At 50.9% G+C, this 26,682-nt stretch overlaps 1 protein-coding gene across 4 annotated transcripts; it reads left to right on the top strand.

Moving 5' to 3' along the window:
- The first annotated feature begins 4,413 nt into the window (after positions 1–4,413).
- On the top strand, positions 4,414–26,682 carry PDLIM7 (PDZ and LIM domain 7). Of its 4 annotated transcripts, none has more exons than XM_051979040.1 (13): positions 4,414–4,527; positions 6,496–6,610; positions 14,251–14,402; positions 15,204–15,234; positions 16,305–16,468; positions 17,504–17,637; positions 19,333–19,369; positions 21,145–21,203; positions 21,575–21,803; positions 24,543–24,723; positions 24,836–24,956; positions 25,311–25,426; positions 26,060–26,682. In XM_051979040.1, exons 2-13 carry the CDS (start codon positions 6,515–6,517, stop codon positions 26,144–26,146), a joined length of 1,407 nt encoding a protein of 468 aa, XP_051835000.1. In that variant the 5' UTR covers positions 4,414–4,527; positions 6,496–6,514; the 3' UTR covers positions 26,147–26,682. The 4 variants fall into 4 exon arrangements, with proteins under 4 accessions (XP_051835000.1, XP_051835002.1, XP_051835003.1 ...); XM_051979042.1 differs by lacking the exon at positions 16,305–16,468 and adding an exon at positions 17,165–17,181; XM_051979041.1 differs by lacking the exon at positions 4,414–4,527 and adding an exon at positions 6,226–6,337.

Genomic DNA, 26,682 nt, shown 5'->3' on the forward strand with positions numbered 1-26,682 from the left:
ACTTTTCCAGGGTCACACAGCCCAGTGTCTGAGGCTGGATTTTAATTCAAGTACTCCTGACTCCAGACCCAGCACTCTATTCACTGAGCCACTAGTAGATACAGATGTATCTATTGTATTGTATTGTAGGTATATATATATGTACAGATTCCTGTACATAGATAAATATAATCCAAGATAGAATATAATATGGGCAAAGAAAAAGTTTAAAATACTCTAGGAAAATCTAAGAGTGCTTATTCTCTTTTGAGAGAATCAGAAAATGCTTTGGGGAGGAGGTTAACCTTAAGTTGAGCCCTGATGGAAGTGATTCACAAATACATTCTAGTATTTGATTGACTCAAAATTATAAGAATTTAAGAATTCAAGCCATTCTTCAAGTGATAAGTGGTCAAAGGATATGAACAGACAAATTTCAATTGAAGAAATTAAAATCATTTATAGTCATATGAAAAAATGCTCTAAATCATTATTGATCAGAGAGAGGCAAATTAAGACAACTCTGAGGTACCATTAGATTGACTAACATGATAGGAAAAGATAATGACAAATGTTGGAGGGGATGCATGAAAACTGGGACACTGATACATTGTTGGTGGAGTTGTGAACTGATCCATCCTTTCTGGAGAACAATTTGGAACTATGCTCAAAGGGCCATCAAACTGTGCATACCCTTTAGTCCAGCAGTGTCTCTACTAGGCCTGGATCCCAAAGAGATCTTAAAAGAGGGAAAGGGACCTATGCATGCAAAAATGTAGTGTGGTGTTCTCTTCTTTTGTATAATATGATGGTTCTCTGGGAGCAGGTTTCTTGGGGAGGTTTCTGGAGGCAGCCTTAGTTTTAGTTCAATGTAATAATCATCCCAAATGCAGCCAGCTGTTAAAATCCAAATGTTTATTTTCTCCTTTCAAGTCTTGTCTCTTTCCTTGGGCCCGGTTAGCTTTCTTAGAGGCCTTTCTCCCTGCTCAGTTCCAAGAGCTCTTGTAGCTTGTCTTTTAGTTCTTCTAGCTTCTGCCTCTAGCTCAACTCTGACTCCTGGCTTCTCAATCTCCAACTGATGCTCCCCTCTCAATCTTTTCAACTGAACTCTCCTGACTGAGCTCAGCTGCTTTTATGCTCTTTTAGAGGTGTAAACTCAAAGGTTGACTCCTTCTCTGAGTGGAATTATAGGAGGTGTGAATTTGGATATCTCATACTGAACCCTGAAATCTCCCAAAAGTGTGAATTAATGTGTGAGCTAATGTGTGAACTTCTCAAAGGTGTTAACTTAAGCACTGTTTCTATCAATATTAATGAATTAACACCTTGTAAGGATTTGCTCTAATGTGTGAACCAATAAGTATTGTATCAATTCCATTGAGTTAACACTAGGATTCTAACAATGTAGCAGCAGTTTTTTGTAGTGGCAAGAAACTGGAAACTGAGTGGATGCCCATTTTGTTTTCTTTCTCATTTTTTACCTTTTTGATATGATTTTGCTTGTTTGGCATGATAAATGTGGAAATATGTATAGGAGAATTGCACATGTTTAACATATATTGGATTACTTGTCATCTAGGGGAAGAGGTGGGGGAAGGGAGGGGAAAAATTTGGAGCATAAGGTTTTGCAAGGGTGAATGTTGAAAACTATCTGTGCATATGTTTTGAAAATAAAAAGCTTTATTTTAAAAAAAAGAAAAGCTCCATCTTTGTGTCAGTTGTAATTTTACAATTGGGAACAAGGTTTCTAAGGCTAAGTCACTCTGTAGATATCACAGAAGTTGTTATATGTTCTTAGTTCTCAGAGAGGTCATGACATCAGAGAAGTGATACCAAGACCTTCAGTGAATTGGTTTTAAGGGAGAGAGGGCTGTGCAAGGTCACCTGCACTTTTCCTTCCAGAGCCACCTGAGTCCAGAGGCCAGATATAGATCAAGATGACTGGAGATGATTCTGGATGCAGTGGGAGACCTTGACCTTTTTAAACCCCAGATCATCAAGGGCAGCGGGAGAGACAGAATGGCTTGCCTTGCTTCTCCCTCCCTCCAGCAGATAAGCCCTTTGGAAAGAGTTAAGAAAAAAAATTCTCAAAAGGGAAAAGGCCTGGAATATGCTGAAGATGCTGAACTCAGAGCTAGAAGAGGCTCAGAAGAATCTGACCTAATCTATACCTAAACAGAAACTCTCACAGCATCCTTTAATCCCCTGCTTCTGATTGAAAACCTCCAGGGATGAAGAGCTCATTGCCTTCCTGCCTGGCTTACTCTCTGCAGCTAGATTTCCATCCTTGCAATGGCCCTGACTCAAATGAGTTTGGAGCAATTCACAGATTCGCTAAAATCCGAGTTCCATTTCCTTTGCTAGAAGGGGAGAGCTTAGAAGGAGATATAACCCATTCTCCACTCTTCATTCTTGGTCTTCTATCCTCTCCCCATCTGTGTTTTTACTCAAAATCATCCATACTCCCACCCCACATAACTGTTGAAATACTTCACTTCTTTCAAGTCTAACTTCTTCCAAGAAGGTTTCCCTCCCTGACATATAAGGTGAAAACCGACCTCTCCTTCCCTTTTCCCTTTTCTACTAGCAATTCATCTGGATCTCTCCTTAGAACTCATCTCCATCTGCCTTGGATATTAGTTGATGGAACACTGGGTGAAAGTGTTCTGGTGGAGGCTTCCGTGGCTAGTGGTAGTTCTGATCTCTTCATTTCATTGTAATCACTTTGAAGGTGACTGTCCTGGCTATTTTCCATGTGTAATAAAGTCAGTGGAATCAAACCGAGCTGGATACAGGGATGCAGTCAGCTAAGACACAGATCTGAGTCAGCTTTGTGTAGCATTTACACGGAAGTGAGCAATAAGTAATTTGGGAGGGAGAGGAGGGGAAGGAGAGAGAAGCAAGTTAATTCCCTGAGATAGAGTGAAGGATAAAGGGTAGTTTTCTGGAAAAGATATATAGTGTTTGGTAGAAAGGAAGGAGTGTGTGTGTGTGTGTGTGTGTGTGTGTGTGTGTGTGTGTGTGGTCATTCTGGAATGGTTTGTTGTGGCCCAGGCTTTGGTGGGTGCTTAGAGATTGGTACCAGGGAACAGTACAATGCAATGAAAGAGCTTCTAAATGTTATGTAATTATAAAAACCTGGAAACAACCTAAATGTCCAACAACAGAATAGTTCAATAAATCATGGTACATTTGTAATGGAATAATATAGTATTGTAAGAATAACAAGTTGGAAGAATACAAAGAAATCTTTAGACAGGCCTTTAAGAAAAAAATGCAAAGTAGAAAAAGCAGAAGAATGGAATACTTACTACCATGACCATATAAGACAAAAAGTGAATGAGAATGAATAGACAAAGAAGGAATCCTGAGGTGAACTGAGAGGGAGTGACCGAAAAATTCTTGTAATTCTTCATTTTGAAATTGATTAAAATATTTTATTTATATTCCTTTCCAGACGTATTCCTTCCTCCTTCTGCTTGGAGAACCATCCCTTGTAACAAAGGATTTATTAAAAAACAAAACAAAGCAAAAAAGAAAAGCAATGAAGTAAAACTAACCAGCGCATCAACCAAACCTAACAGTGTATGTTATATTCTCCACCCCAATGAATTAATTTAAATGTAAATAGCTACTGAGCAAGTTTCTGTGGTTATCTCGAGATTCGACGTTAAGCTTTTTAAAAATTAAATTGTATTTTTTCAGCTCTGCCTTCTCTCCCTCTCCGCTTTCCCCCTGGGGAACGAAAGAAAAACATTGAACAAATATGTATTATCAAGAAAAACAAATTCCCTCATAGCTGTGTCCAAAAAAAGTCTCAGTCTGTACTTCGAGTCTCGAAGCTTTTACCCGGGTCCCCCTTTTTAAAAGAAAGCTTCCCACAGGAAATCAGGAGACCTGGATTCCGCTCCGTTTGGGCCCCGACTCATTCTGGATAAAGCAGTAGAATCGGAAGGAGAAAGATCTGGGTTTGAACTCTGCCTCCCATACTTATTAGCTGTGTGCCTGCACAAGTCACCGAACCTCTGGGTCTGTGTAGTAAGTTAAGGAGTCTGGGTTCCGTGGCTTTATAATCTTGTAGTCTTAATCTAAGAGCCTAGGGACATCCTGCGGGAGCTTGGGCAAGTCCCTTCTCTCTGAGCCTCAGTTTCCCCCTCTACAAAAACAGACGGTTACAAGAGAGGATCTCTGCGCTTCTTCCAGCTCTCCGGGCAAGAGTCTGACTGGGACTCTCGGGTGAAGCGAGTACCTCATCCCCCTGAGCTCCGCCCGCATGGGAAGGGAAGGTGGGAAGGGCGCGGTCGCTTCAGGGCTCCCGGAGTACCCCGGCAGCCCGAGACAAAGCGGGAGGAGGGGGCGGGGCCCGGGAGGAGGCGGGGCATGGGGGCGGGCCTCGCGGCAGGGCCTCCCTAAGGCCCGCCCCCGGAGCTCAAAGGCGGTGGCGGCGGCTCCGGGCGGAGCCAGAGCGCGCAGGGGCCGGCCCGAAGTGGCCCGAGTGCGCGCAGCCCGCGGTCCCCGCAGCGCCCTCGGCGCCCCGAGCGCGGCCAGGTAACCGGAGGTGGGGAGCAAGCGCGGGCTTTCCCGGGCCGCCGAGTCCCGAGCGCCGTGCCACGCGGCCGCTGCGCCCCGAGCGCCGCCGCCGCTGCCGCCCCCGCCTCTGCCCCGGGGCTCCCGCGAGGCTCGGCGGTGTCGGGGCCCCCTCCAGCTCAGAGCGCCCCGCCCTGTCCGGCCCGGGGCTTCGGGCTCTGGCTGGGGCGAGAGCAACTCCATGTAAGGGCCTGGCCGGCGGCCCCGCCCGGGGAGCGGGGAGGGAAGCAGGGAGGGAGTCACTCCCCCCCAAGTTTACTCAGCGTCTGTCGGTGGGTCTGGGCCGCTCCCCTACTTTGAGAGCCCCTCCCCCCGCGGGGCCCGAGCAGTCCCCCGTCTCGGGGGGTGATGGGGCAGCGACTGGGTCACTTCTCCGGGGGGGACCGGAACATTGTCGTCCTTCCCCAGCAGGAGATGAGGACCAAGCGGACCCCTTCTCTTTTCCTTCCTCTGTGGTGTCTGATTGACAGCTCCTCTCTTCCTTCCCTCGGTGGGGGGATGGGTAGCCGAACCCCGGTCCTTCCCCGGCAGACACCCCTCCTCTCCTTCCCTTCATCCCCCGGGAGGGGGCTGACACCCCTCCTTGCCATTCTGGGGAGGTTAGAGATACTAACTTGAACCCTGCTTTTTACTTTCTTGGGAGATTGGAGATGCTGATTTAGCGTTCTCTAATCCCCCTGGATGGGGGAGGGGAAGGTTTAGGATGCCTTTATCAGTTCTTTTCCTCCACTACCAGCCATCCTTCCTTGCTTGCCCTATGTCAGGAAGTCTCAGTTTCTTACGGATGCTGACCTCTGGACATGAGTTTCTGCCCTTTTTCTTCAAAGGATCGTAGGTTTGCCATTGGGAGAGACCGCCGAAGGCATCCGGTCTCATTTTACAGATGAGGAAACTGCCTCGGGGCAGTTAAATGACTTGCCTAGGATAACACAGGCTCTGGGTCCCATGTTTTCTTAGGGAAAGAAAATTTCTCTTGCCAAACCTGTTATCTTTCTTGTCCAGTGGAGGGTTGGACAGTACTTTTTAGCAGGCTTCTGGGAAAACTGAGGCAGGAGGGTTAAGGGAATTTTTGGGTATATTATATACACCTGGCCTCCCACCTTAATTGACAGTCTTCTGGCTTATCCTGAGAAGCAGACCCTCAAAAGACCCCCTCCCCAAAAGTGTTAATCCTTTCCTACTCTGAGAAGCAGGACCTCAGAGGACCCCCCACTTTCCCATACTCTTGATTGGCCTTAGCTGTTGCCTGGAAGGGACAGCAGAAGGCTTATTTGTCTTAGCTTGTTTGTTCCAGGCCACCTTTCCCCATGTTCCCTGGGGGCTTTTCAGAAAAAGGAGCAGCAGGTCCTCTCCCTCCTCCTAGAGCCAGCAGTACATCTCCTGGGTCTGGTCTCCTTTTCTCTGAGATCAGCTGTCAGCTCATAGAGTTCTCTGCTTCTCTTCCTGTCTTGGCTGGGGAACAGCCAAGGCTGGGATGGGCTCCAGTCCCCTCCCCTTCCCTCCCCCACAATCTCCCTTCCCCCCCCACCCTGAGCCCCCAACTTGCAGTGTCGGCTTTCATGCCTTATATAGCCTGAGTGAGGCCTCCATGTTTCACTCTGGCCCACAGTCTGACCCTGCTCTCACTCAGAGGCTTAGGGGGTGGGGTTGGGGGGGTAGAAGAGAGTTCTTTGGGATCTTCCCCACCCCTGGCTCCCCACTGGGCTCTCAGGGGACCTGGAACAGAACCCCTTACCTTAGTAGGGGATGCTGTCAGGGAGGACTAGTCCAGGTTAGAGAGAAGGGTTTGAGCAATTCCCTCCCTATCCCCTGGGCAGACCAAAGTTCTCAGCTCATTGTCCATCTGGCATCTGGGTGATGTCTGTAGTCCAGTTTTGGGAACCAGTTGGCCTGCCTGCCTCAGCTGAACCCTTTATGTTTTTCCTCCAGGAACAAATCAGCCGGCACCATGAATCCGTACAAGGTGACACTGGATGGGCCAGCTCCCTGGGGCTTCCGGTTACAAGGGGGAAAAGATTTCAATGTCCCCCTCTCCATCTCTCGGGTGAGATAAGAACCTACTCTCCTCATTCAATGAGGGTGGGGCAATAGGTGCTAATGTGTTCCTTTCCAGAGCTGGCTGTGGCAAGCACAGGGAATGGGGCCATTGTTGGCTGTTCTAGTGGGCAGGAGAGCAATGGTTCCAGGTCATGTAAGAGTGTTGACAATGTTTGGGGCTTTGCATTCAGGACCTAGTTTTGAATGTTGCCTCTACTATTGTCTACATAAGTGATCTTAGGCCAGTCATTTAACCTCAATTTCTTCAATAAAATGGAGAATAATAATGTTCACACACATACCTATCTTAAAAACCTTAACATTTTTACTAAGTATTGTGAGGAAATAGTTTTCTCAGCATACTAGAGGACTTTTGGAGTTTCTGTTATTTATTCTGTGTGTAACTTAGGGCATATCACATTCTAGGCTTGTAATATTTTTGTAAGCCTTAGGACGCTTTAGAAATTGAATTTTATTTGAGGAAAAAGCAATGCTAAGGGTGAGACTGAAATGGATAAAACTTGTTAGGTAGCATAGTGGATAGAGCTCTGAGCCTGCAGTCAGGAAGGATTCAAATCTGCTCTCAGACACATAGTAGATGTGTGACCCTAAGTGTGAGACACTTAACCTCTATTTGCCACAGTTTTTCCAAGTGTAAAATGGAGATAATAACGGCACTTATCATATAGGGCTGTGAGGATCAATTGAGATATTTGTAAAGCACTTATCATAGTGTCTGGCACATAGTAGGTGCTATATAAGTGCTTATTATTCTTTTCCTCCTCTTTCTTTCTGCCTCTCAAGAGCTTGGATTCTAGTATAGAGAGAATGCTGGAAATATCTGTATATCCCTAGTTTATTAAAACTAAAATGGGACCTTCTAACTAATGTAACACATTCACATTATCCATGAGGATAGGAAGTGACTCAGCCAGAATCACACATTTGTCATTGGCAACACTGGGCCTCTATTTCAGGTCGTCTGCTTCCCTGCCTTGAATTCTTTCTATTATACTCTTTCCTTCCATGCAATATTCTCTCTCTTGGGCAAATGAAACTGGGAGAGATCAGTGTGGCCTAACACATTGTGCCACATTGGAAAAAAGATTTATTGACTGGAGACAGTGGATCTGGAGTCAAATCCCTCTTCTGATACTTCTTACCTGTGTGACAATGGACAAATCCATAACTTCCCTGGGCTTCCGTTTCCTCATTTCTAAAATGAGCAACATTGTACCGGTGCGTTTCAAAGATCCCTTTTAGCTCTTGAGCCAGTATTCTATCTTTTGAAGGCAAACAGGGATTCCTTCATGGAGAAGAAGGGACTCACAAATTGAAGGAGTGGACTAGGTGAGGAGAAGGAAAAGCATTCAGAAATACCCTTGGTAAATGGATATTGAGCTAGCAGAGATGGGTGGACTGCCTCTTAGTTGCAAGAGAATTCTTCCCTAGAAAGTGCAGACTTGTGTCTTTCAGTCTCCATTCTTCTACTAGTTTCTTGTGTGATTTTGGAGAGTCACTCTCTAGGCTTTGGTTTCTCCGAGTGTAAAACAAAGAAAAGAAACTGGATGACTTCAGAGGCCCCCTCCAGCTCTGACATTCTTTGGCTTCTTATGACACAGGCTTCTCACCCTGTCTCAGGGTGTAACTTCCCTCCCCACACGGATTCCTTCTAAGTGCTTACTCGTAGCTGCTCAGGGGCTCGCCTGATCTAGGCCTCCTGTGACTGCCTAGTGGCTTTCTGGGAACCCCTTTTTTGTCTCTTGGCTCGGTGGATTTCAGGGATAGTGGCCAGTGTCAGGACTTGGCTTCCAGCCTTCTCAGATGCCTGACTGTCCCGGCCTTTCCTTCCCTGTCCCTTCTCCATGCTTACTGCGGGTGCTGGGCATTCATTGCCTTATAAGCCTTGGAATGCTGCAGAGCCAAGCAGAGCTCAGCGTCCAGAGGAGGAGGTAGATAGAACCAGAGCAGCTCCCAAGGTTAATTGACAATCTGGAGAATGAGGATATGCCTGGCCAAGGCCAGCATGAGGGGCAGGAGGGAAACTACACGGGAAGAAGCTGGGCACTGGAAGGCCAGCAGTCTCTTTGTGTCTCCATCCTCTGATGGATAGAAGAGAGAAGCTCACTGTGTTAACAGAGACAAGTTATTCCCTGGGAACCTGTGAGCCTGTGGATTAAGCCCCCACTCACCACACCCTCCTGGTGCCCAGATAGTATCTATTTACAGATACTGAGAGGTGTAGTGGTTGGGAAAGGGGACAGCCTCCACTGCATCTTGTCCTTGCACTTTAAACCTATCAGATTTAGAACTGGAAGAGAGCTTAGAATACAGAACCAAGAATGTCATTCGGGGAGGGGCCTTTAGAACATGGAGTTGAGAATGTCATTCTGGAAAGGGGCTTTAGGACATGGAACCAAGACTATCACAGCTGAGAGGGGCTTTTAGGACATGGAACATTGAATGTCTCGGCCAGAAGATGCCTTTAGAACTTTAAATGTAGACCATCACAACTGGAGGATTCCTTAGATCATTTAGACTTACCTCCTCATTTTTTAGTTGAGGAACTGAGCCCCAAAGAAAAAGGGACTTGCCCAAAGTGCTCTTTTTCTTACCCTGGATTTGGGAAAAAATAGTTCAATTTGCTCCTTTTTGGAAGGCTAAGAACAGCTGTGCTTTGCCCAGGGCTTAGAGCACCTCTGTCTCTTGAGAGGGGCTGGTAAAGAACATGTAGTTCTTTGTGGTAAGTTGAGATACTAAAGGTCCATATACTCAAGTTGGAAACCCACAGGTGAATGTATGGCATTTGGCTTTAGAAAGGATAGAGGGAGTGACGGAGGGAAGGGAGAAAGATGGCAGGTTAGGGACAAAGAGGGATCTGAGAAGAGGTAGCTGAACTTCAGTCTGGGGCAGGCACCATACTTTCACTGGATCAGGGTTGTGAGGATGAAGTTCTGAGGCCGGTTCCTGAGGGGCTGCCTGTCTTGCCATCAGATGCCTCCTGCCCCCAACTACCAACCACACCTTGGAGCCAGAGGGATCCTCAGGGTTACTCTGTCTAGCCTATACTGGCACGAGACTACTCTATAGACATAATAGGCAGATGACCATCTGGTCTTTGCTTGAAGAAGGGGAAACCCATGAACCTCCTCATTCCATGTTTTAGACAACCTTAATTGTTAGGAAGTTTTCCCCGATGTCATGTCTAAATCGCTCCCTTTACAGCTCTCCCTGTTGCTCCTGGTTCTAGGGCCAGGTAGAATATCTGATTATTCCTTCTTCCCTCCGACAGCTCTTCACATACTTAAGAATAGCTTTCTTGTTGCTTCCCCAGGCTAAGCATCCCTAGGTTGTTTGACCTTCCAAGAAGCAGGCTTTTTGGGGTTATTAATGTCTTCTAAAACATAATGCCCAAAACTGAATGCAGCATTCTGGGTATGCTTTGATCAATGCAGAATTTGGTGGGGTAGCCATCTCATTAATCTGGACTCTCTGTTTCCCCAGTCCTCCACCTCTGGAGTGTGAAGCGGCCGCTCCCTTTCTTCCCCCATTTCTACCTTCTCTGCTGTCTGCCTGTCCACCTTCTGCAAGCTTGGCTTTAAAAGTCCTTTCTGATGACTTTGGCCAGGACTTGGAGTGGTCAGAGATTGTAGCGGGCATAAAGAAGGTTATTGTAAGAGGTTGGGACCCCATGCCCAGTTTTTGACTTATGCCCCAAAACCCTATTAAGATATTAAGAATCATTCTCCCTTTCCCCTTGACTTTCAGAGTCTAGCACCTGATTTTCCTGTGGAGGGTTATGTACTGTAATGTAGGCAGGCAGCATTTCCCCTTTTCCCCATACACTTGAATTGCAATAAGGAAGTTCTGGGTTCCAATCTCACCTCAGATATTTATTATCTTTATGACTCTGAGCAAATTCCTTCCATTTTTTTCCTCTGAGAAATGAGGGGTTTAGACTTAATGGCTGTGACCCGGTGACTACTGCAGGATAAGTTTTCTGTGTGCAGAGGATACTTGAGGTCAGGGGCCCCAGAGTGACCATGCTTTGCCCGGGAATGAAACTGCTGCAGGCCCCACACTTTCCTGTCTTGAGCTCCAGCCAGCCATTGTCCTGTGAGCACAGACCTAGGCAGATCCTGCCCGTCAGAGTGGAATTTGGGAAACCAGGAGGCAGCCATTCTTTGAAGCAGAACTTCTCTAGAGAGTGAGACTTGAAGTTTTCTCCAGTTTTAGAGATAGTATTAGGCTCTGGAGAACTAGGGAAGGACCCCACTGTGGCCTCCTGCCCTTGTGACCTGAGGGTGTGCTGGCCACCAGCGGGGCCCTTGGCCCAAGCCCTAGCATCTAGGGGAGGAGCTAGGGTGTGGGTGGTCCCCTCCCTGAGCTCTGAGAGCTGTGACCCTCCCCCTCTCCTCCCTTCCCTGACCCTAGGATTGAGGCGGAGCTCCTTTTGGGCTCTGGCCTGACTGATGAGGTAATGTCTGGGGTGATGGGGGGAGGGGGTAAGATGCACTGGGCTGGGAGATGCCTGTGGTTGGGGGCCGGAGGCTGCGGGCCTGAGAGGCCTCAGTCAGTACCTCCCACCCACTGAAATCACTGCCTCACCCTTAGGTCTCAGGCCAGAGAGGCAGCCAGTGGTTGAAGTTGTCCATGGCCTGGAGCTGCCGGGGACCGAGGCATTGGGAGAATGCCCAAGCCTCTAGTTTGAATATATCTGGGGGGAGATTGTGGCTGCCTGGGGATCAAAGTCATGGAGCTGGAAGGGGCTTCCATTCCATATCAGAATAAGATTCTCTTCTAGAACATCATTGAAGAGCAGTCCTCCAGCCTTTGCCAAAGACCCGGAGGAAAGCCCAAAACCCATTGCCTCCTGGATCAGCCCAGGCCCCTCTGGCTAGTGTTAAATCCTGGGAAGGTTTTCCTTATGTCAAGCCTCAACGTGCCTCTCTTTCCCTTGTACCCATTTTCCCTGAACATTCTCGATCTCTAAAGTCCAGCAGAATAACTATCATCCCTTCTTCCCAATATACTGCCCTTCAAATAATAATTAAAATAATTATTCCAGGACATGCTCCAGTTCTGACACAGGTTGTCTGTGTGACGATAGGCAAGGATCCAGCCTCTCAGATCTAGGCAAATCTCTAAGACTTACATTGCCAGAAAGGCGACAACCTCCCTTGGCAGAGAGTTTCCTCATCTGGGAGTCCCCGATAGAAACGGAGTCACAGACTCAGCTGCCCGATCCATAATAACAGTAGCTATGTTTGTACGAGGAGCTCTCCGAGCTCCAACATATTTGGTCCTCACAGTAACCAAACGAGGTGGGTGCTGTTAGTGTCTTTTTTACAGATGAGGGAACTGAGGCCACGAGACATATAGCCATTTGCTCAGGGTGGCCAAAGGTGGCTGAATCAGGATTTCATCTAGGGCTCTATCCACTACCACCAAAAGTTTTTGTCAGAAGTAACTATTATGAGCTTTCTTTAAGTGAAATATGTGCCATTTCCTCCTAGTCCTAATATGAGGTCACCTAGAGCTGAATCCACCTTTCCAAATGCCTTCTGGCAGGGCAGACTGTAGCAGGGCTGTCACCCCCTTGGAAGTAAACGACTTCTTTGGGTGTCCTGTTGCCTTTTGACTCATTGAACTTGATCTTGCAGGCCACTAAAACCTCTAGATCTTCTTCAGTGAACTGTTCCTTATTATCCTCCCTCCCCATCTTGGACTTATTGATGTTTTTGAATCCAGGTATAAGCTGTTACATTTATCCTTATGTGACAATGTGGCACAGTGGATACTAGCTGTGTGACTACAGAGCAACTGTTTAATCTCTCGGTATTCCAGGCAACAAGTTACCGATTTATTACTTTGGTGGAAAGGGAGAGGGTTTCCACACTGGTAGCTCCACGCATAGATGAAATCACAGGTACATTTTTTTTAAATGATTGGATGGGCTTGAGCCTTCTCTCACTCTGGATCCAGCATGTTAGGTAACTGCCTTTTTATCAACTGTGATCTCTTGTTAAATAGGATCCCTGGGGCACTCCATTGAAGACTTTCTAAGCTAACATTGAACTATTAATAACTCTTTTTGTTCAGCCATTCCACTAGTTGTGAATCTATCTAACTACTCTTGTCTAGATGCACCTCCAGCAGAGAGGAAAGGGAGACTTGAGGGGGACCTGAGTACTTTGGAGGACTCCCCGCAGGGAAGCCAGACCTTGTTGCTGGCTTAGGGCCATGGCAGACTTCCATTTCATACCTCTGCTTGTTCCTGCTGCCCTCTCCTTACCCTCCTGTAATCTGACTTTCACCCCCACTGAAAGCATAGAACACCAGGGCTCACAGGATCCTTAGAGCCCATTTAATTCAGCATTGAACCTCCTTGTATGGATGTCCTATAGGTAGCAAGGAGGAGAGCAGAGATTCAAATGGAGATCTTTTAATTCCAAACCCAGAGGGCTTCTGTGACTGGTCTCTTTGAGGTCTTTGATTTTTATTCATCAACTAAAGCCTTGAAACATTGTCAAAAACAAAAGGAAACATTGTCTTTCCTTGACTTCCCTGATATAATTGGTTCTTGATTGTTCCACTTTCTTAAGTGCCTGCTCAAGATCTCATCCTTTCTCCCCTTTTTTGATAGTATCCTAACTCACCTCCATCTCTTCACATGACCACATCGCCAGCTCTGACTCAGTTTCTTAGTACCCTCCATGGCTTTTCTTTGCCTGTGAGATAAAATCCAGATTTCTTCCTGGATTCTGAGGAGTTCCACAACCTGGTGGGAGAACTGCCCAGGCAGCTTCATCTCTTGCTCCACGTGGCCCAGCTTTGGTGTCTTGCACCCTTTCCCAAGCTGTCCCCTGGGCCTGGAATGCCCACTCTTCCAACTTTGTTTCAAAATCCCACCCACTTCAAGACTTGACCCAGGCCTCATTTCTCTAGGAAGCTTCCATCTCCCAAACATTTTTGTTGACATTATTTTCTTCCCTTGAAACTCCTATAATGAGGAAACAGGGTTTGGAATTCCGTGTGGTTTGTGGCCCAAGCCAGGCTGTGAGTATTTGTCCCCTCCATGGCAGCTTGCCCCAGTTGGCGGTGGGGGTGGGAGAAGGCCTGGGCTCACCACCCACTGCAGTGGACTCCACTAATCAGACAGTGAATGGGACAGTAGGATTCTGGGGGGCTTTGATATTTTGGAGAGAATTCTAAATTTAGAGTTAAGAGGATTTTGATTATCATCTCTCCTGTACCACTTTCTATCTGTGTGAACTTGAGCAAATTCTTTTTCTTCTCTGGGCCTCATTTCCCACTATTATAAATAAAACAAGAGGGTTGGACTGTATCTCTGAGGCCCCCTCCTGTTTTGATATTAATAGTAGCCAGTGTTTATATAGTGCTTTCAAACTTGCAGAGTGGTTTACATGTATTATCTCTTGATCCTCACAAAGCCCCCTCTGAAGCAGATGCTATTATTAACCCCTAGTTCATAGATAAATGAATTGAGGCAGGTGGAGTTTAAGTGATTTGCCCAAGATCACATAGCAACTAAATGTCAGATAGATTTGAATCCAGGTCTTCCAGCACATTATCTACTATGCTGTGTTATGTCTGAAATTCTTTATGTGGCTTTTGTTTCTGCAGCTGACTCCAGGGGGGAAGGCAGCTCAGGCTGGAGTGGGTGTGGGGGACTGGGTCCTGACCATCGATGGGGAGAACACCAGCAACCTGACCCACATTGAAGCTCAGAACAAAATCCGGGCCTGCGGGGAGCAGCTCAGCCTCAGCCTCAGCAGGTGTGTGGCAAACAATGACCTGAGCATGGACTCCTGGGTCCCTTTCTGCATCTGACCAGGATGGGGTGTTCCTTTTCACCTTGAGGGATGCCTCTGTCAGTCCTTAGTATTGATCCCAGGAACCACATTTTACTACCGTAGATTCTAAGACATTTCCTGTTCCTTCTGTCCTATTTTCTGCCTGATCTCAGGGCCCCCATTTCAGAGCTAGGTCCAAGAGTGGGATAAGTTGATTTCCTGAGGAGCTCTGTGTCCAAGACCTCCAAAACACCTCCTCCTCAAGCGGTGGGCCCCCACATCTAGGGGTATCTCTGTATATACAGTCACTGCACACAACTCCATTCTTCACTACATTCAAGCCAGAAGGCTTCCCAGCCTGATGGGTGGAACCAGATTCACAGGTTTGATGAATGAGGGGAAGGAAATAGCTAACCAGAAAGAGCACCAGACTTGGAGTCAGCAGATCTGCCTTCTCTTCCTGACTCTGTTGTCTCCCCACTGTGTGATAAATCTTTTTGGCAATCCCTGTAACCTTTCTGTGCCTCAGTTTCCTTTTCTGTAAATTGAGGACAATACCTATACTACCCACCTCATGGGGGAAATAATGGCTATTGAAATGTCACCTGCTCTTAGGGTGTCTGCTCTCTGGATGAAGGGCCCCGGATGGTTCACCGTGGGGAGAGGATGGCTGCAACACTTGGCAGGATATTTGGAAGAGGCCGGGGTGGGAGTGGGGGCTGATTTGAGGGTGAGGGGAAGCTATATATTCTATCCTGACTCTGAACTCTGTTTGTCTTTCAGGGCCCAGCCCCTTGTGAGCAAACCCCAGAAGGTAAGAATGGCTTTTGTTGGTAGGAAGCTGACTAAGGCTCAGTCTCTTATGAGGGAAACAGGACTCTAGGTAGAGAGGGAGAATGGAGGGAACCCATTGTCACCGATAGACTCTGAAGTGGCCCCTGCCTTCCCGAGGGCTGGCCCAAGAGAGCAGTGTTGGGAGAGGAACCTGGGTTCCCACTGGGCCTCAGCACTGCTCCACGGTTTCCTTCCTGGGCCAAAATCCGGGCCTGTTCTGTGGCTGTCATTGCAGTTGGGCTGGGGCTGAGTGTCTGAATTTGTCTCTGTACCTGTGCCTGTCTCTGCACTGGAGTTAGGGCTCTGCCTTGGATTTGGGGTGTGGAGGCTGGAGTAGCGGCAGAGGGATGTGTCAGGGTCACGTGGGGTTCTGATTGCCTAGGGAAATGGGCTTGAAAGAGCCTGGGCAGGATGAGATGGTCCTTCAGGGGCACCAGGGGTGCCCGCCTTCTCTGCTTGCGTGGGAATGTTGGGAGGAGGAGCTGGACCCCTTCCCCGGAAGGCCAAGCCTTGGTGCCCCAGGGGGCGGCTCCCACCACTTCCTGGCCCCGCCTGTGTGTGGGGTGGAGGGGATGAGCTCATCCCTTGGTGCAATGAGCCCCTCATTAGCTACAGCTTGAAACCTGAGCTTCTGGCCTGCCCCCTGCCTCTGGCCAGATGTGGGGGAGTGGGACACGTGACCAGCCCAGCTCCTCTCCTCCTGGGGCCCTTGTCTGTGGAGGCTGATTTATTGTGGGGAGGGGGGTGGATCCCACATTCTGGGCATCCTGCCCATTGGCCTTGTGGGGGGAAAAGCAGAGAGATAAGGACCCCATAAGCCCAGGACTGGCCCCTACGCTGGAAAGGAAGCTGATTTTTCAGGGAAGGGAGGAGGGAAGAGATGAATTTTGTGGGCCTTCAGATCTCAAATCTTGCTGGGAAGGTGGGGATGCTGGGGTTGGGTTGGGCAGGGCCTCTGCCTGGTGTGTGCCTGGAGCACTGCCTGCCCCCTGCATGCCCTACCCCTCCAGCCCACCTGCTCATGCTGTGCTCTGCTTTGTCTCTGCCCAGGACCCACCCCCCTCCGCTGAGCCCCCACGCTATACTTTCACACCCAGTGCTGCCCTCAACAAGACTGCCCGCCCGTTTGGGGCTGCCTCGCCAGCTGAGAGCACAGGGGTGAAGCCAGGGACCTGCCCAGTCCCCCCACCCCCCTTCACCCCTCAGCAGAATGGGTACGTGGCCAGGGCTTGGATGGGCCCAGTGACGCTGGTGCTCTCCACTCTCTCTGGTGTCTGTGCCGTACCTCTCCGCCCTTCTTTACCAAACTGTTCCTAGAGTCCTCTAGCCTGGGTCAGTGTGGCAGTGGCAGGCCCCTCTTTCTGGGGGCCCAGGGCTTCTTCTCTCCCTCCTTTTGGAGGATTCGAGGCTCTTTGACTTGACTGAGCCCTTAACCTGAGTTCTGGTTCGGAAAGAGTTCTGTTAGAGGCCGCCTGGGTGGGGAGGTTTCTCACCTAGGCCTGGTCCTTGGCTGGGGGAGCCCAGCTGGGGTTCAGAGGACAGGGTCCAAGGACCGAGCCGTTATACACAGGTCCCTTTGTAACGCATGTGGCCCCCCCGGTCATTAGGGGCAGACCTCAACCATCACACACAGCCCCCCAGGCACTCACACTTCCCTTCCAGACATCAGCCACGCTACCCACTCCCCCTCCCCCCAGCAGTTACAGACCTGCACCCCACTGCATTCACCCCCAGCCATGTGACCCCTACACCTCAGACAGCCTGTCACAGACACACCCCTGCTCCCTCGGCGGACTCGACCTGTTTCTTGTGGCTAATCTGACTTCTTTCCTCTGTCTCTTCCCCCATTTCCCTCTGTATGTGTCCCTCTTTCCTCCATCCTTTTCCTTGTCTGTCTGTCTTCTTTGCAGGTGGAGACCCCTAACAAGTCAGTGAGCTCCCTCTGCCTGTCCCTCTCTTCTTCCTGGGTCCGATGGGGGATGTATAACCTTCCCCCCTCCTCCTGCTCACCTTCCCCTTACACACACCCTTTCACTTAAGCCCCTGGAGGCAGTTCTTACCTTCTTCACTGTTTGGGGGCCTCCTCTCCACACTGTCCCCAGCCCCTGGGGTTGTCCAGCCCCCCCCTTCAGGCCAACTTCCATTGTCTCTGGGCAGGGATGTGGAGGGAACTTAATGGGACCACAGCCAGGGTGGGATGAGGCTTCTTGCAACCTGGGGGCCTGAGCCAGACCCCACCCTCCCCACAGACAGCCCCTTCGGTCACTCCCTGATGCCAGCAAAAAGCGTCTGATGGAAAACACGGAGGATTGGCAGCCACGCCCTGGTACTGGGCAGTCCCGGTCCTTCCGGATCCTGGCCCACCTCACTGGCACAGAGTTCAGTAAGTACCCGGCGAGGGATAGCTGTATGTAGGAACCGATGCGTGTTACTGCCCCCAGCTCTGCATGGGAGCAGACCCCTGAACTTTTCTGTCTGGGAGAGAACAACTCAGGAGGGACAGAGTGTATCAGTTATGGAAGTATGGGACAGAGGCCCTTGGGGAAAACACCTGGGAATCTTAGTGATGCAAGCTTCAGAGCAATAAGCTATGTGTGATGCATCAGCCAGAAAACAGGTGGGAAAGGACCATGCTGTGTTCAAAGGGGTGTTGAATTTTTTAAAGTCAAAAGGAAGCCCCTGGGTCATCTAGGCAAACCCCAGCCTTTGCAGAGATGAGAATTCAGACTATCCAGAGTGAGAAAGCTCATGGTTTTGCTGTCCTCTGCTTTGGCCATCTGCAATATTGGTATCTAGTCTTGGGCTGTGACAAACTGAAATATATCCAGAAGAGAGTGACCAGGATTAAGAGGAAACTGGAGATGGTGTCATAGGAGAGGGCAATCAAAGGAACTATTTCTGTATTCTACTAGGCTATTTCTGTGACTTGTAGAAAAGTTAGGTGCTGGGGGTGGGGAGTGGGAAGGGGGAGGAGAGAAACACAATATTGTTGGCTGAACTTCATCTAGCACCTAAAGGTTTGCAAATAGATCAGCTGGGTGGTGCAGTGGGTAGAGGACCCAGCCTGGAGTTGGGAAGACCCATTTTCCTGAGTTCAGATCCAGCCTCAGATACTTCCTAGCTGGCCAAGTCATTTATCCCTGTCTGCCTCAGTTTCTTCATTTCTGAAATGAGCTGGAGAAGGAAATGGCAAATCACTGTAGTATCTGTGCCAGGAAAACCCCAAATGTGGGGTTGTGAGGAGTCAGGAATGACTGAAAAATGACTGAACATCAGCAAAGGTTTGCAAAGTACTTTATGAAGACATCTCATTTGATCCATCATCTCTATGAATTATATGCCTTATTCCCATTTTACAGATTAGTAAAACAAGGACAGGGAGTTTAACTTAAATTGGTGGATCAACAAGGATTTGTTAAGTACTTTCTGCCCCTGGTCACTTAGCATAGGACTCAAATGACTCCGAGTCTAATGGAATGTTTTTGGCTCCAGTAGACTGCTCCACCCCTCTTCCCAGATTCAGTTACTTAAAGAGTTTTCATATGGAAGAAAGGTCATAGTTTTTCTGATTGACCCGAGAGGGCAGAACTAGCAGTAGTAGGTAGAAACTGCAGAGAAGGCAGATTTTTGTTCCTTGTATAAAGAAACACTTTCAGAGCTCTCCAGAAACTCTGAGGGTTTTCTTATGTAGCTCCGTGTCACTGGAGGTGCCTACACAGCTGGATGTTGTAGATGATGGTTTCCTGCTTTGGTAGGGTCTGGACCAGATGTCCTCCAATGTTCCATCCTTCCAGCTTTGAAATTGTGGACCTCTTGCCCCACCCAGGTAGTATTTCAACTCCTTCCTGAGGTCCTCTTCCAAGGAGCAGACTGTTCAGGCTTTTCCCAGAAGACACTCACCACATCCAACTTTAGTTTTCCTGCTGGACAGCAGCTTTCTTGCCTACCTTGCCTCCCTTTGGGGGGGCCCAGGCTTCCTCTGTTCTTCTGTATAGTACTGTAGGAAAGCTTGTAGGTGAGAGTGGGAGGGTTTAGGGGACCTTCCTGTTCTCTGATCTTCCCTTTCTTGTTTTTTCAGTGCAAGACCCTGATGAAGAGCAATTGAAGAAATCCAGGTAAGACAGGGTTGCAGCAGGCCCCTGTGCTCCTTGGCATTGCCATGTCCAGCCCTGCTGCTCCATGATAAATTCTAGAGAGCCCCACCAATGGGAGCTTTTTGCAAGAAGCTTTAGAATCATAGGTGGCTCCCAGAGCAGCAGGTGTTTAGCCCTAAGGTGGGCTTCCTTGCTTTGGAGTTTTCAAGGCCTTCCTCTTCCTCCTTTCTCCTCTTCCTCCTTCCTTTTTCCTCTTCTTCTCTGTCCCTCAGGGAAAAGTATGTCCTGGAGCTGCAGAGCCCCCGTTACACTCGCCTACGGGACTGGCACCACCATCGATCTGCCCACATGCTCAACGTGTTCTAGCCCAGACCCTCCTCCCAGCTCCCTAGTACAAGCCTTGGCTGGCCTCCAATCTGCCTGCCTGTGTTCCTGTCTCCCAGCTTTCCTGCTAACCTTTGCTGCTCCCTTTCTCATCCCCTGAGATAACTCTTCTCATTCATTTGCCCTGAATACCTTACTTCCCCATTCTGCCATCTGCCCCCTAGGCCCCGCTTCCTGGACCATGGAGATTTATGGCAATCCCTTCCCGTCTTCTCCCTTGACTGGCCCCCTTAAGGAGGTGATCTAAGGCAGTCTTCGAGAATGTCCATATCTCCCAGATCCTGGGCCTGGGCTGAGCCTTCCTTTCTGGAGGGCCATGCTCAAGAGCCCTTGTTTGATGTGAGGTCTTGAACTTGGTGATTCCTCACACATTCCCCCGCTTCCAAATGCCCTTGTAGGGTCATTCCTTGGCAGGGACTTTTGCCCAGCTATGCCAGATGTGATGGTTATAGCTGGGAGCAACGAGGGGGACATTTTGGACTGAGCTGTGGAAATAAATGTTCTTCTTTCTCTCTGTCTCTGCTTCTCTTTCTCTACCTCCCTGGTTATCTAACACCTCCCTTGGGGCATGGGTCTCCAGGGAAGGGTGGCGGCTGGGCCACCAGATTTATAGATGCAGAAAGATGGCAGTCTTTAAGGTTTAGTCACCTTCCCTGTTGGGGAGGGAATCCCTGAAGCTCTTACTGTCAGACCTGGGAAGGGACATTCAGAATCCCCCATTTTACAGATAGGGAGCCTGAGGCCCCTAAATGTTAAACAACTGACCCAAAGACATATCTGGGGCTAGAACCTAGGTCCTTGACTCATAGCCACTGCATGCCTTCAGGAAACTTTCTGCAAGTAATGGGGAGAGGGTCTTTCTGGCAAAGGGATCTTGGGAGAAGACCACTAGCCAATCCATCCTCAGTCCGAGCTGCCCTGACTAGGGGCCTAAGGTGCTCTTGAGTCCTGGGGCCAAGGGAGTTAGTGCCCTCACGAGCATGTGTAGGCCCCCTGACTTTGCTCACGGGTTGGAGGAGCATCTACCTATGCTTCTGTCCTGGGAAGTGGTGGGAGGGCCTCGAGGGCCTCTGGTGTAGGCACAGATAGGAGCTCCTGCTTCAGCAGGAATGGGGAATGTAATGCTTGGTGCCTCTCTACCCAGGGCCTGGTCTGAGCTTTTTCTCCCCGGGGGGCTGTGAGTTTGGGTTTGGGGCCTGGATGCAGGCTGGGACCACCCGAGGGCCTCAGCTCGTTTGTTGCTCAGCCAGGGGAACTCAGATTCCATTAACGGGTCAGGCCTGGCTGGGGCCTGGGGAGGCCCTCGGGTTACTGCGCTGCCCAGCCGGGGTCAGAGGAGACCCACAGTTACGGGGAGGGGGATGCTCACTGGGCCGGAGTCCCATGTGGAGATCAACTGGGGATTTTTGTAGCCAGGTACCAAGGACAGATTCCTCGGCCTCCACTGTGCTGACCCCAGAGCCCAGATCTGGTGAGCGGAGGAGCGGGGGGGAGGGGAGAGGGGAGGAATAAATCAGAACCAGTCTCTCACCATGTTCTGCCCAGAGAGTACCATTTATCTGCTAGGGCGTGGCTTGGTATGCCAGGGCAGGGTTGGGGTTTGTGCAGAAGTCTTTTCTTCTGGCTGCTGGGGTTCAAGGGGTGGCAAGATGGGCAGGGGGAAGAGGACACTTAGACATAGCCCCTGAGGGTGCCAGCCTTCTGGACATTAGTCTGGGCAGTTGGGGGAGGGGAGTCTTGTGTCTATCCCTCTGACCATCGGGATTTGGGGAGGGCCAGGCTGGGTGGGAAGCAGGGGTGAGATCCCAGGCTGCCTTGAGAACTGGCTCTCGGCCCTCACAGGCCCCACCAGCCCCTGGAGCTCCGGCCCCGCCAGTCGCCCCCCCTGGGCAGTGGACCCAGCATTCGCAGAGCGCTACGCCCCAGACAAGACTAGCACCGTGCTGACGCGGCACAGCCAGCCGGCCACCCCCACCCCCGTGCAGAACCGGAACTCCATCGTGCAGGCCGCCCAGCTGGGCCCCGACAGCAGCAAGACTCCCGTGTGCCACCAGTGCCACAAGGTCATCCGGTAGGTGGCCCTCCCGAGCCCCGCCGTGACAGAAAACTCTGGGTGACTGCCGCGTGCTCGCAGGCAAGCCCGTCCCTCTCCTTCCCTCTCTGGCTTTGGCGGTGGCCCGAATCCCCCGTTTGTGTGCGGGGAGCTGGGATCCCAGTGGGGTAGAGAGCTCCCAGCGAGGAAGGCCTTTTCTCAGTGCAGATTGGTTCCTCCTGGCACCTCTCAGGCTGAGGCCCCCGGAGGCTGAGGTGGGGCCCAGGAGTGCAAGAGCCAGAGCCAGGCTGTGTCGGAGATGTGAACCCAGCCTTCCTGACTCCCAAGCCCTCTCCTGCCGTTTTCTGTAGCACTTTTCCAGTTCAATTGAACAAGTCAGTTCAATAGCACTTACTGTGTGTCTGCTGTGTGCCCAGCACCGTGCTGAGTAAGTGCTGGAACCACAGAAAAAAGGCAGAACCAGCCCCGGCTCTTTCACAGTCTGATGGGGGAGACAACGTGTAATTATGCACAGTCTGCTCAGGATAAGTGGAGGAGAATCTCTGAGGGAAGGCCCTGAAATTAGGGGAAATTAGGAAGGGCTTCTTGCAGAAGGATGCTGAGGGGAAGGGGAGCCCTGCTGTGTGGGTGAGGAGTGAGGGCGTCGGGCGTGGAGGGCAAGCAGAGAAAATGCCCAGAGTCCGGGGCTGGAGTGCCGTGTGCCAGACTAGGACCCTAGGGCACGTGCAGCTGGCGAGTATAAGGGGACTGTGAGGGGAGAGGGCCCAGGGTGTAAGGAGCTCTGAAGTCTCACAAAGGATGGCACATTCGACCCTGGGATTAGGTCTGAGCCACCTGAGGTTTTGCATAGGGGGTGACGTGGTCAGACTGGTACTTTAGGAAGATCTGTTGGCCCAAGAGTGGCAGCACAGGGGGGCAGACTTGGCGGGGAGAGCCGCTGAGACGTGCGGTCGTGCAGGCAGGAGGTGTGGAGGTGGTGACTGTCAGAGGAGAGAAGGGGGCCTGTGTCAGGGAGAGTGCAGAGCAGGCCTACCAGGGCCTAGTAACCCCTGCATGCGAGAAGCGGGTGAGAGGGATGTCCAGGTGGTAAGCCCGGGAGGCGCTCCTACTGTCCTCATTTTACAGATGAGGGAACTGAGGCTGAGAGGTTAAGTGCCTTGCCCAGAGTCGCACCAAGCGTCTGGGGTGAAGTTCAGGCTTAGGTGTCTGACTCCTACGTCCAGTCCTGTGCACACTACACTGAAGATTTAGGAATCATTTGCTTCCAGATAATAATTGAATCCATCAGAGCTAATAAGATCACCAAGAAAAACAGTAAGAGAGAAATTCCAGCACCAAGTCTGGGGGACATCCATACCAGGGTAGTAGTGGTTGTGATCTAGATGCAAATGGTGCAAAGGAGACTGAGAAGGAGCTGTCAGAAGGTAGGGGGAGAAAGAAGCTGATGAGCAGTGTGAGAGGCTGCAGAGAGGTCAGGGAGAAGGAGAACAGAACAGGCCGATGGGTTTGGAAATTAAAAGGTCGTGGTCACTTCAGACAGAGTTTCAGTTGAATGATGAAGTTAGGAATCAGACTGTAAAGGTAAAGGATACGGCAAAAGGGAGTGAAAGTACCCAACACAGAAATAGATGATGGCCTCTCACCTCAAGGAGCTTATCCTCTTGTTAGGGGGGCTGTAGCAGGTACTACAGTACTGCAGTGCTAAATAGATGGCAGTGGGGTCAAAGAGATTCAGGGAAGTGCTCTAGGAAAATGGGGGAGTGAAAACCCTTAGCTGAGTGGGAGGATGAATTTCTGGAGGAGTTTGCATCTAAGAGAGGCCTTGAAGGGGAAAAAAAATAAAAAGGTTTCTAACGATAGAGTGCATCCCTAGCCTTGGGGGGTTGGCCCTGATGTAAGAGGGAGAAAGATGAGAATGGAGAACTGTGACAGGACTGCTTTGATTGGGACATCAGAAGGACAGAAGGGGTCATAAATATCTGCTGACATCCATTAACTCATGGGCCGGTAGGTGATGCAGCGGGCAGAGTGCTGGCCCTGGAGTCAGAAGGAACCTTGGTTCAAATAAAGTTTCAGAAACTTGATATTTATTAGCTGACCCTGACCAAATCATCTAACCCCAATTATCTTGCCAAAAGGAAAAAAAAAGTATAGCTAGTGAGGAGGAAACAGTCCCATTGTCTGAGGTCCTTTAGTCGTGAGAGACCATTTATCCTCCTTCCCTGCTTTCCAATGCAGCCCCCCAAATTTTCATCAGGGTTGTCCAACCTCTCCTGCATCCTCAAGGACCAGTCCCCCTTCCTTACTCAAGACCCAAGTGTAGCTTCAAAGGACACTTAGGACTTCTCTGCTCCCAGAGGAAGAGGGATAAGGACTTTGGTGGGGGGACGGAGGCTGGGGAGACAGCTGACTCCCCGGCAGGCTCGGCTGTCTCTCTCTCCTCTGTACCTGTACTACCGGTGTAAGAAGGTGGTGAGGGGACAGCCCCTGCTGACTCAGAGTAGCTCGGTTCGTAAATTCGAGGTGAATGGGATGTTGGGCATCGCCCAGTCCAGCTGCCCCTCGGTGTACAAAGGGAGAGGGGAAGCTCGGAGCAGGGAGGGGCTCGCCCCATGGCCGGGCCGTGGAGGAGGTTCTCAGACTTCTCAGTGGGGGGCTCCTGAGCCGTTCCTTCAGCCAGCCTGCGCCGGGTGGGAGGGCACACCCTCGGGGAGCTTCCGCCGTCCCTGTCACCCTCCTCTTCCCCCGTCCTTGCAGAGGCCGCTACCTGGTGGCGCTGGGCCACTCCTACCACCCCGAGGAGTTTGTGTGTGGCCAGTGTGGCAAGGTGCTGGAGGAGGGCGGCTTCTTTGAGGAGAAGGGCTCCATCTTCTGCCCCCGGTGCTATGACATGCGCTATGCGCCCAGCTGTGCCAAGTGCAAGAAGAAGATTGCCGGAGTGAGCGTGGGGACGGGCGGGGGCCTCCAGGGTAGGGGACCAGGGAAGCTGGGGGGCAGGGCGGGAGAGGGGCAGAGTCAGGAGGCCCGTGCCCCTTCCTGCCCACCTCCAGGAGATCATGCACGCCCTCAAGATGACCTGGCACGTGCAGTGTTTCACTTGTGCTGCTTGCAAGACGCCTATTCGCAACCGCGCCTTTTACATGGAGGAGGGAGCGCCCTACTGTGAGCGAGGTAAAGGTGGGGCCAGTGGGGGCAGGCAGAGTCTGGAGCCGGAACCCGGAAAGCCCGTGGGCCCCACCCTCCTTCCCCAGTCCTCCTTGGGCCAATTGCTATGACAGCAATAACAGGACTTTGGGGAACATGTGGGCGGACCCCACCCCATCTAACCCCCGCTGATTCCCAGAGGTGTCCTGACATGGCAGCGTCCCCCGTCCTCCTCCCTATTACAGGGACAGGCACGGAGGGGCAAAGACGTCCTGTGGGAGGTGTGTGCCTGGGGCAGGCAGAGGCCGGAGGGCATCTCCTCTGGCTGGGGGCTAGCCGAGGGACCTTAGACCCAGACCTCCATCTCTTCCCTCCCACCAGACTATGAGAAGATGTTCGGCACCAAATGTCGGGGCTGTGACTTCAAGATTGATGCCGGGGACCGTTTCTTGGAAGCTCTGGGCTTCAGCTGGCACGATACCTGCTTCGTCTGCGCTGTGAGGGCCCCTTTCCCTCCTCCTCCTGCAGCTGCCTTAGCCATCTTCCCATCTAGCTCCCTGCCCCAGCTCTATTCCAGTCCCAACCCTGGGCCCGTCCCCCAGGGACCAGACCCCAATCGGGTCATGGCCCCGAGGCAGCTCCATGCAATGGCAGCTGTCATTTACTGCCTGTATGACACTGGGCAAGCTTTCTCACTTCTCCGGCCTCAGTTTCCTCATTGGTAAAATGAGAGGACTAGACCTCCAGAGGCCCTTCCAGCTCCGTGGTCCTGTTCCTTCCCATCCCAGCGCTGCCCTGTCCCACATGGAGTCCCCTCCCTTGATGCTGGATCCCTTTTGCCCCACCCCCCCTTCCCAATCCACGCTACTCTGGTCTCTGACCCTGTCCCATCCCAGTTCTAGTCTGGGCCAGCCCACCTGGATCAAACCCAGGTCCGAGGCTTCCCTAGTTTTGATCCACAGCAGCGTCCCGTCCATGTCTCTGGGCCCCAACTGGTTCACTTCCCAGTTGGGGTTGTCTCTAGTAGGCAGCCCGGGGCTCTTCTCCCTCCTGGAGGGAAGGGCTGCTCCCTTCTTGGACCCTCTCTTCTTTTTTAGATACTGTTTGACTGGGCTTCCTTTTTTTCCTAGATCTGCCAGATCAACTTGGAAGGAAAGACTTTTTACTCCAAGAAAGACAAGCCTTTGTGCAAGAGCCACGCTTTCTCTCACGTCTGAGCCTCTGTCTCCCGAGTCCTGCCCCGCCTGGACACAGCTCGTGGTCCTGACCATGCCAGCCCCCCCCCCCCGTGCCTTCCACCCCTCCCCGGTGGGGTGACCCCCAGGGCCTGTGCAGTCCCCTTGCTTTCCTTTCCTGGGGCTACCTCTCTGCACGCGGCCCTAGCACTTTGAGGCTGAGGGTGGGAAGATGCACATAGGCCCTCTCAGGCATCTGGGGTGACAGCTAGTAGCCTGGTTGATTTGGGGGGTAGGGAGGAGCCTGAGACACACTGGGGTACAGGGAACAAAGACACACTTGTTCCAAAGTTTGTCCACTGAGCCCCAGCCCTATCAAACTGGGAAGAATTAGAGATCCTCTGAGCAGAAGCAGACCAAACTCTCCCTTCCCCACCAATCTTGCCCATCTTCTCAGCCTCTGAGATCCAGGTCCCACCAAAGTAGCAGCAGCTTCTCCCACACCGCACCCCAGCCTTGGACGCAGAGCCTCCATCTGCTTTTAGTGCCTTAATAAATCTGTCTGTATCCTACCCTGA

This window comes from Antechinus flavipes, chromosome 2, assembly GCF_016432865.1.
Source record: "Antechinus flavipes isolate AdamAnt ecotype Samford, QLD, Australia chromosome 2, AdamAnt_v2, whole genome shotgun sequence".
NCBI classification, from domain to species: Eukaryota; Metazoa; Chordata; class Mammalia; order Dasyuromorphia; family Dasyuridae; genus Antechinus; species Antechinus flavipes.

Bases quoted from the DNA above. Each gene is read 5' to 3' on its own strand.
- PDLIM7 (XM_051979040.1), top strand. From the start codon at position 6,515: ATGAATCCGTACAAGGTGACACTGGATGGGCCAGCTCCCTGGGGCTTC. The intron at 6,611-14,250 runs GTGAGATAAGAA...TTGTTTCTGCAG, and splicing joins TCCCCCTCTCCATCTCTCGG to CTGACTCCAGGGGGGAAGGC. The intron at 19,370-21,144 runs GTAAGACAGGGT...GGATTTTTGTAG, and splicing joins GAGCAATTGAAGAAATCCAG to CCAGGTACCAAGGACAGATT.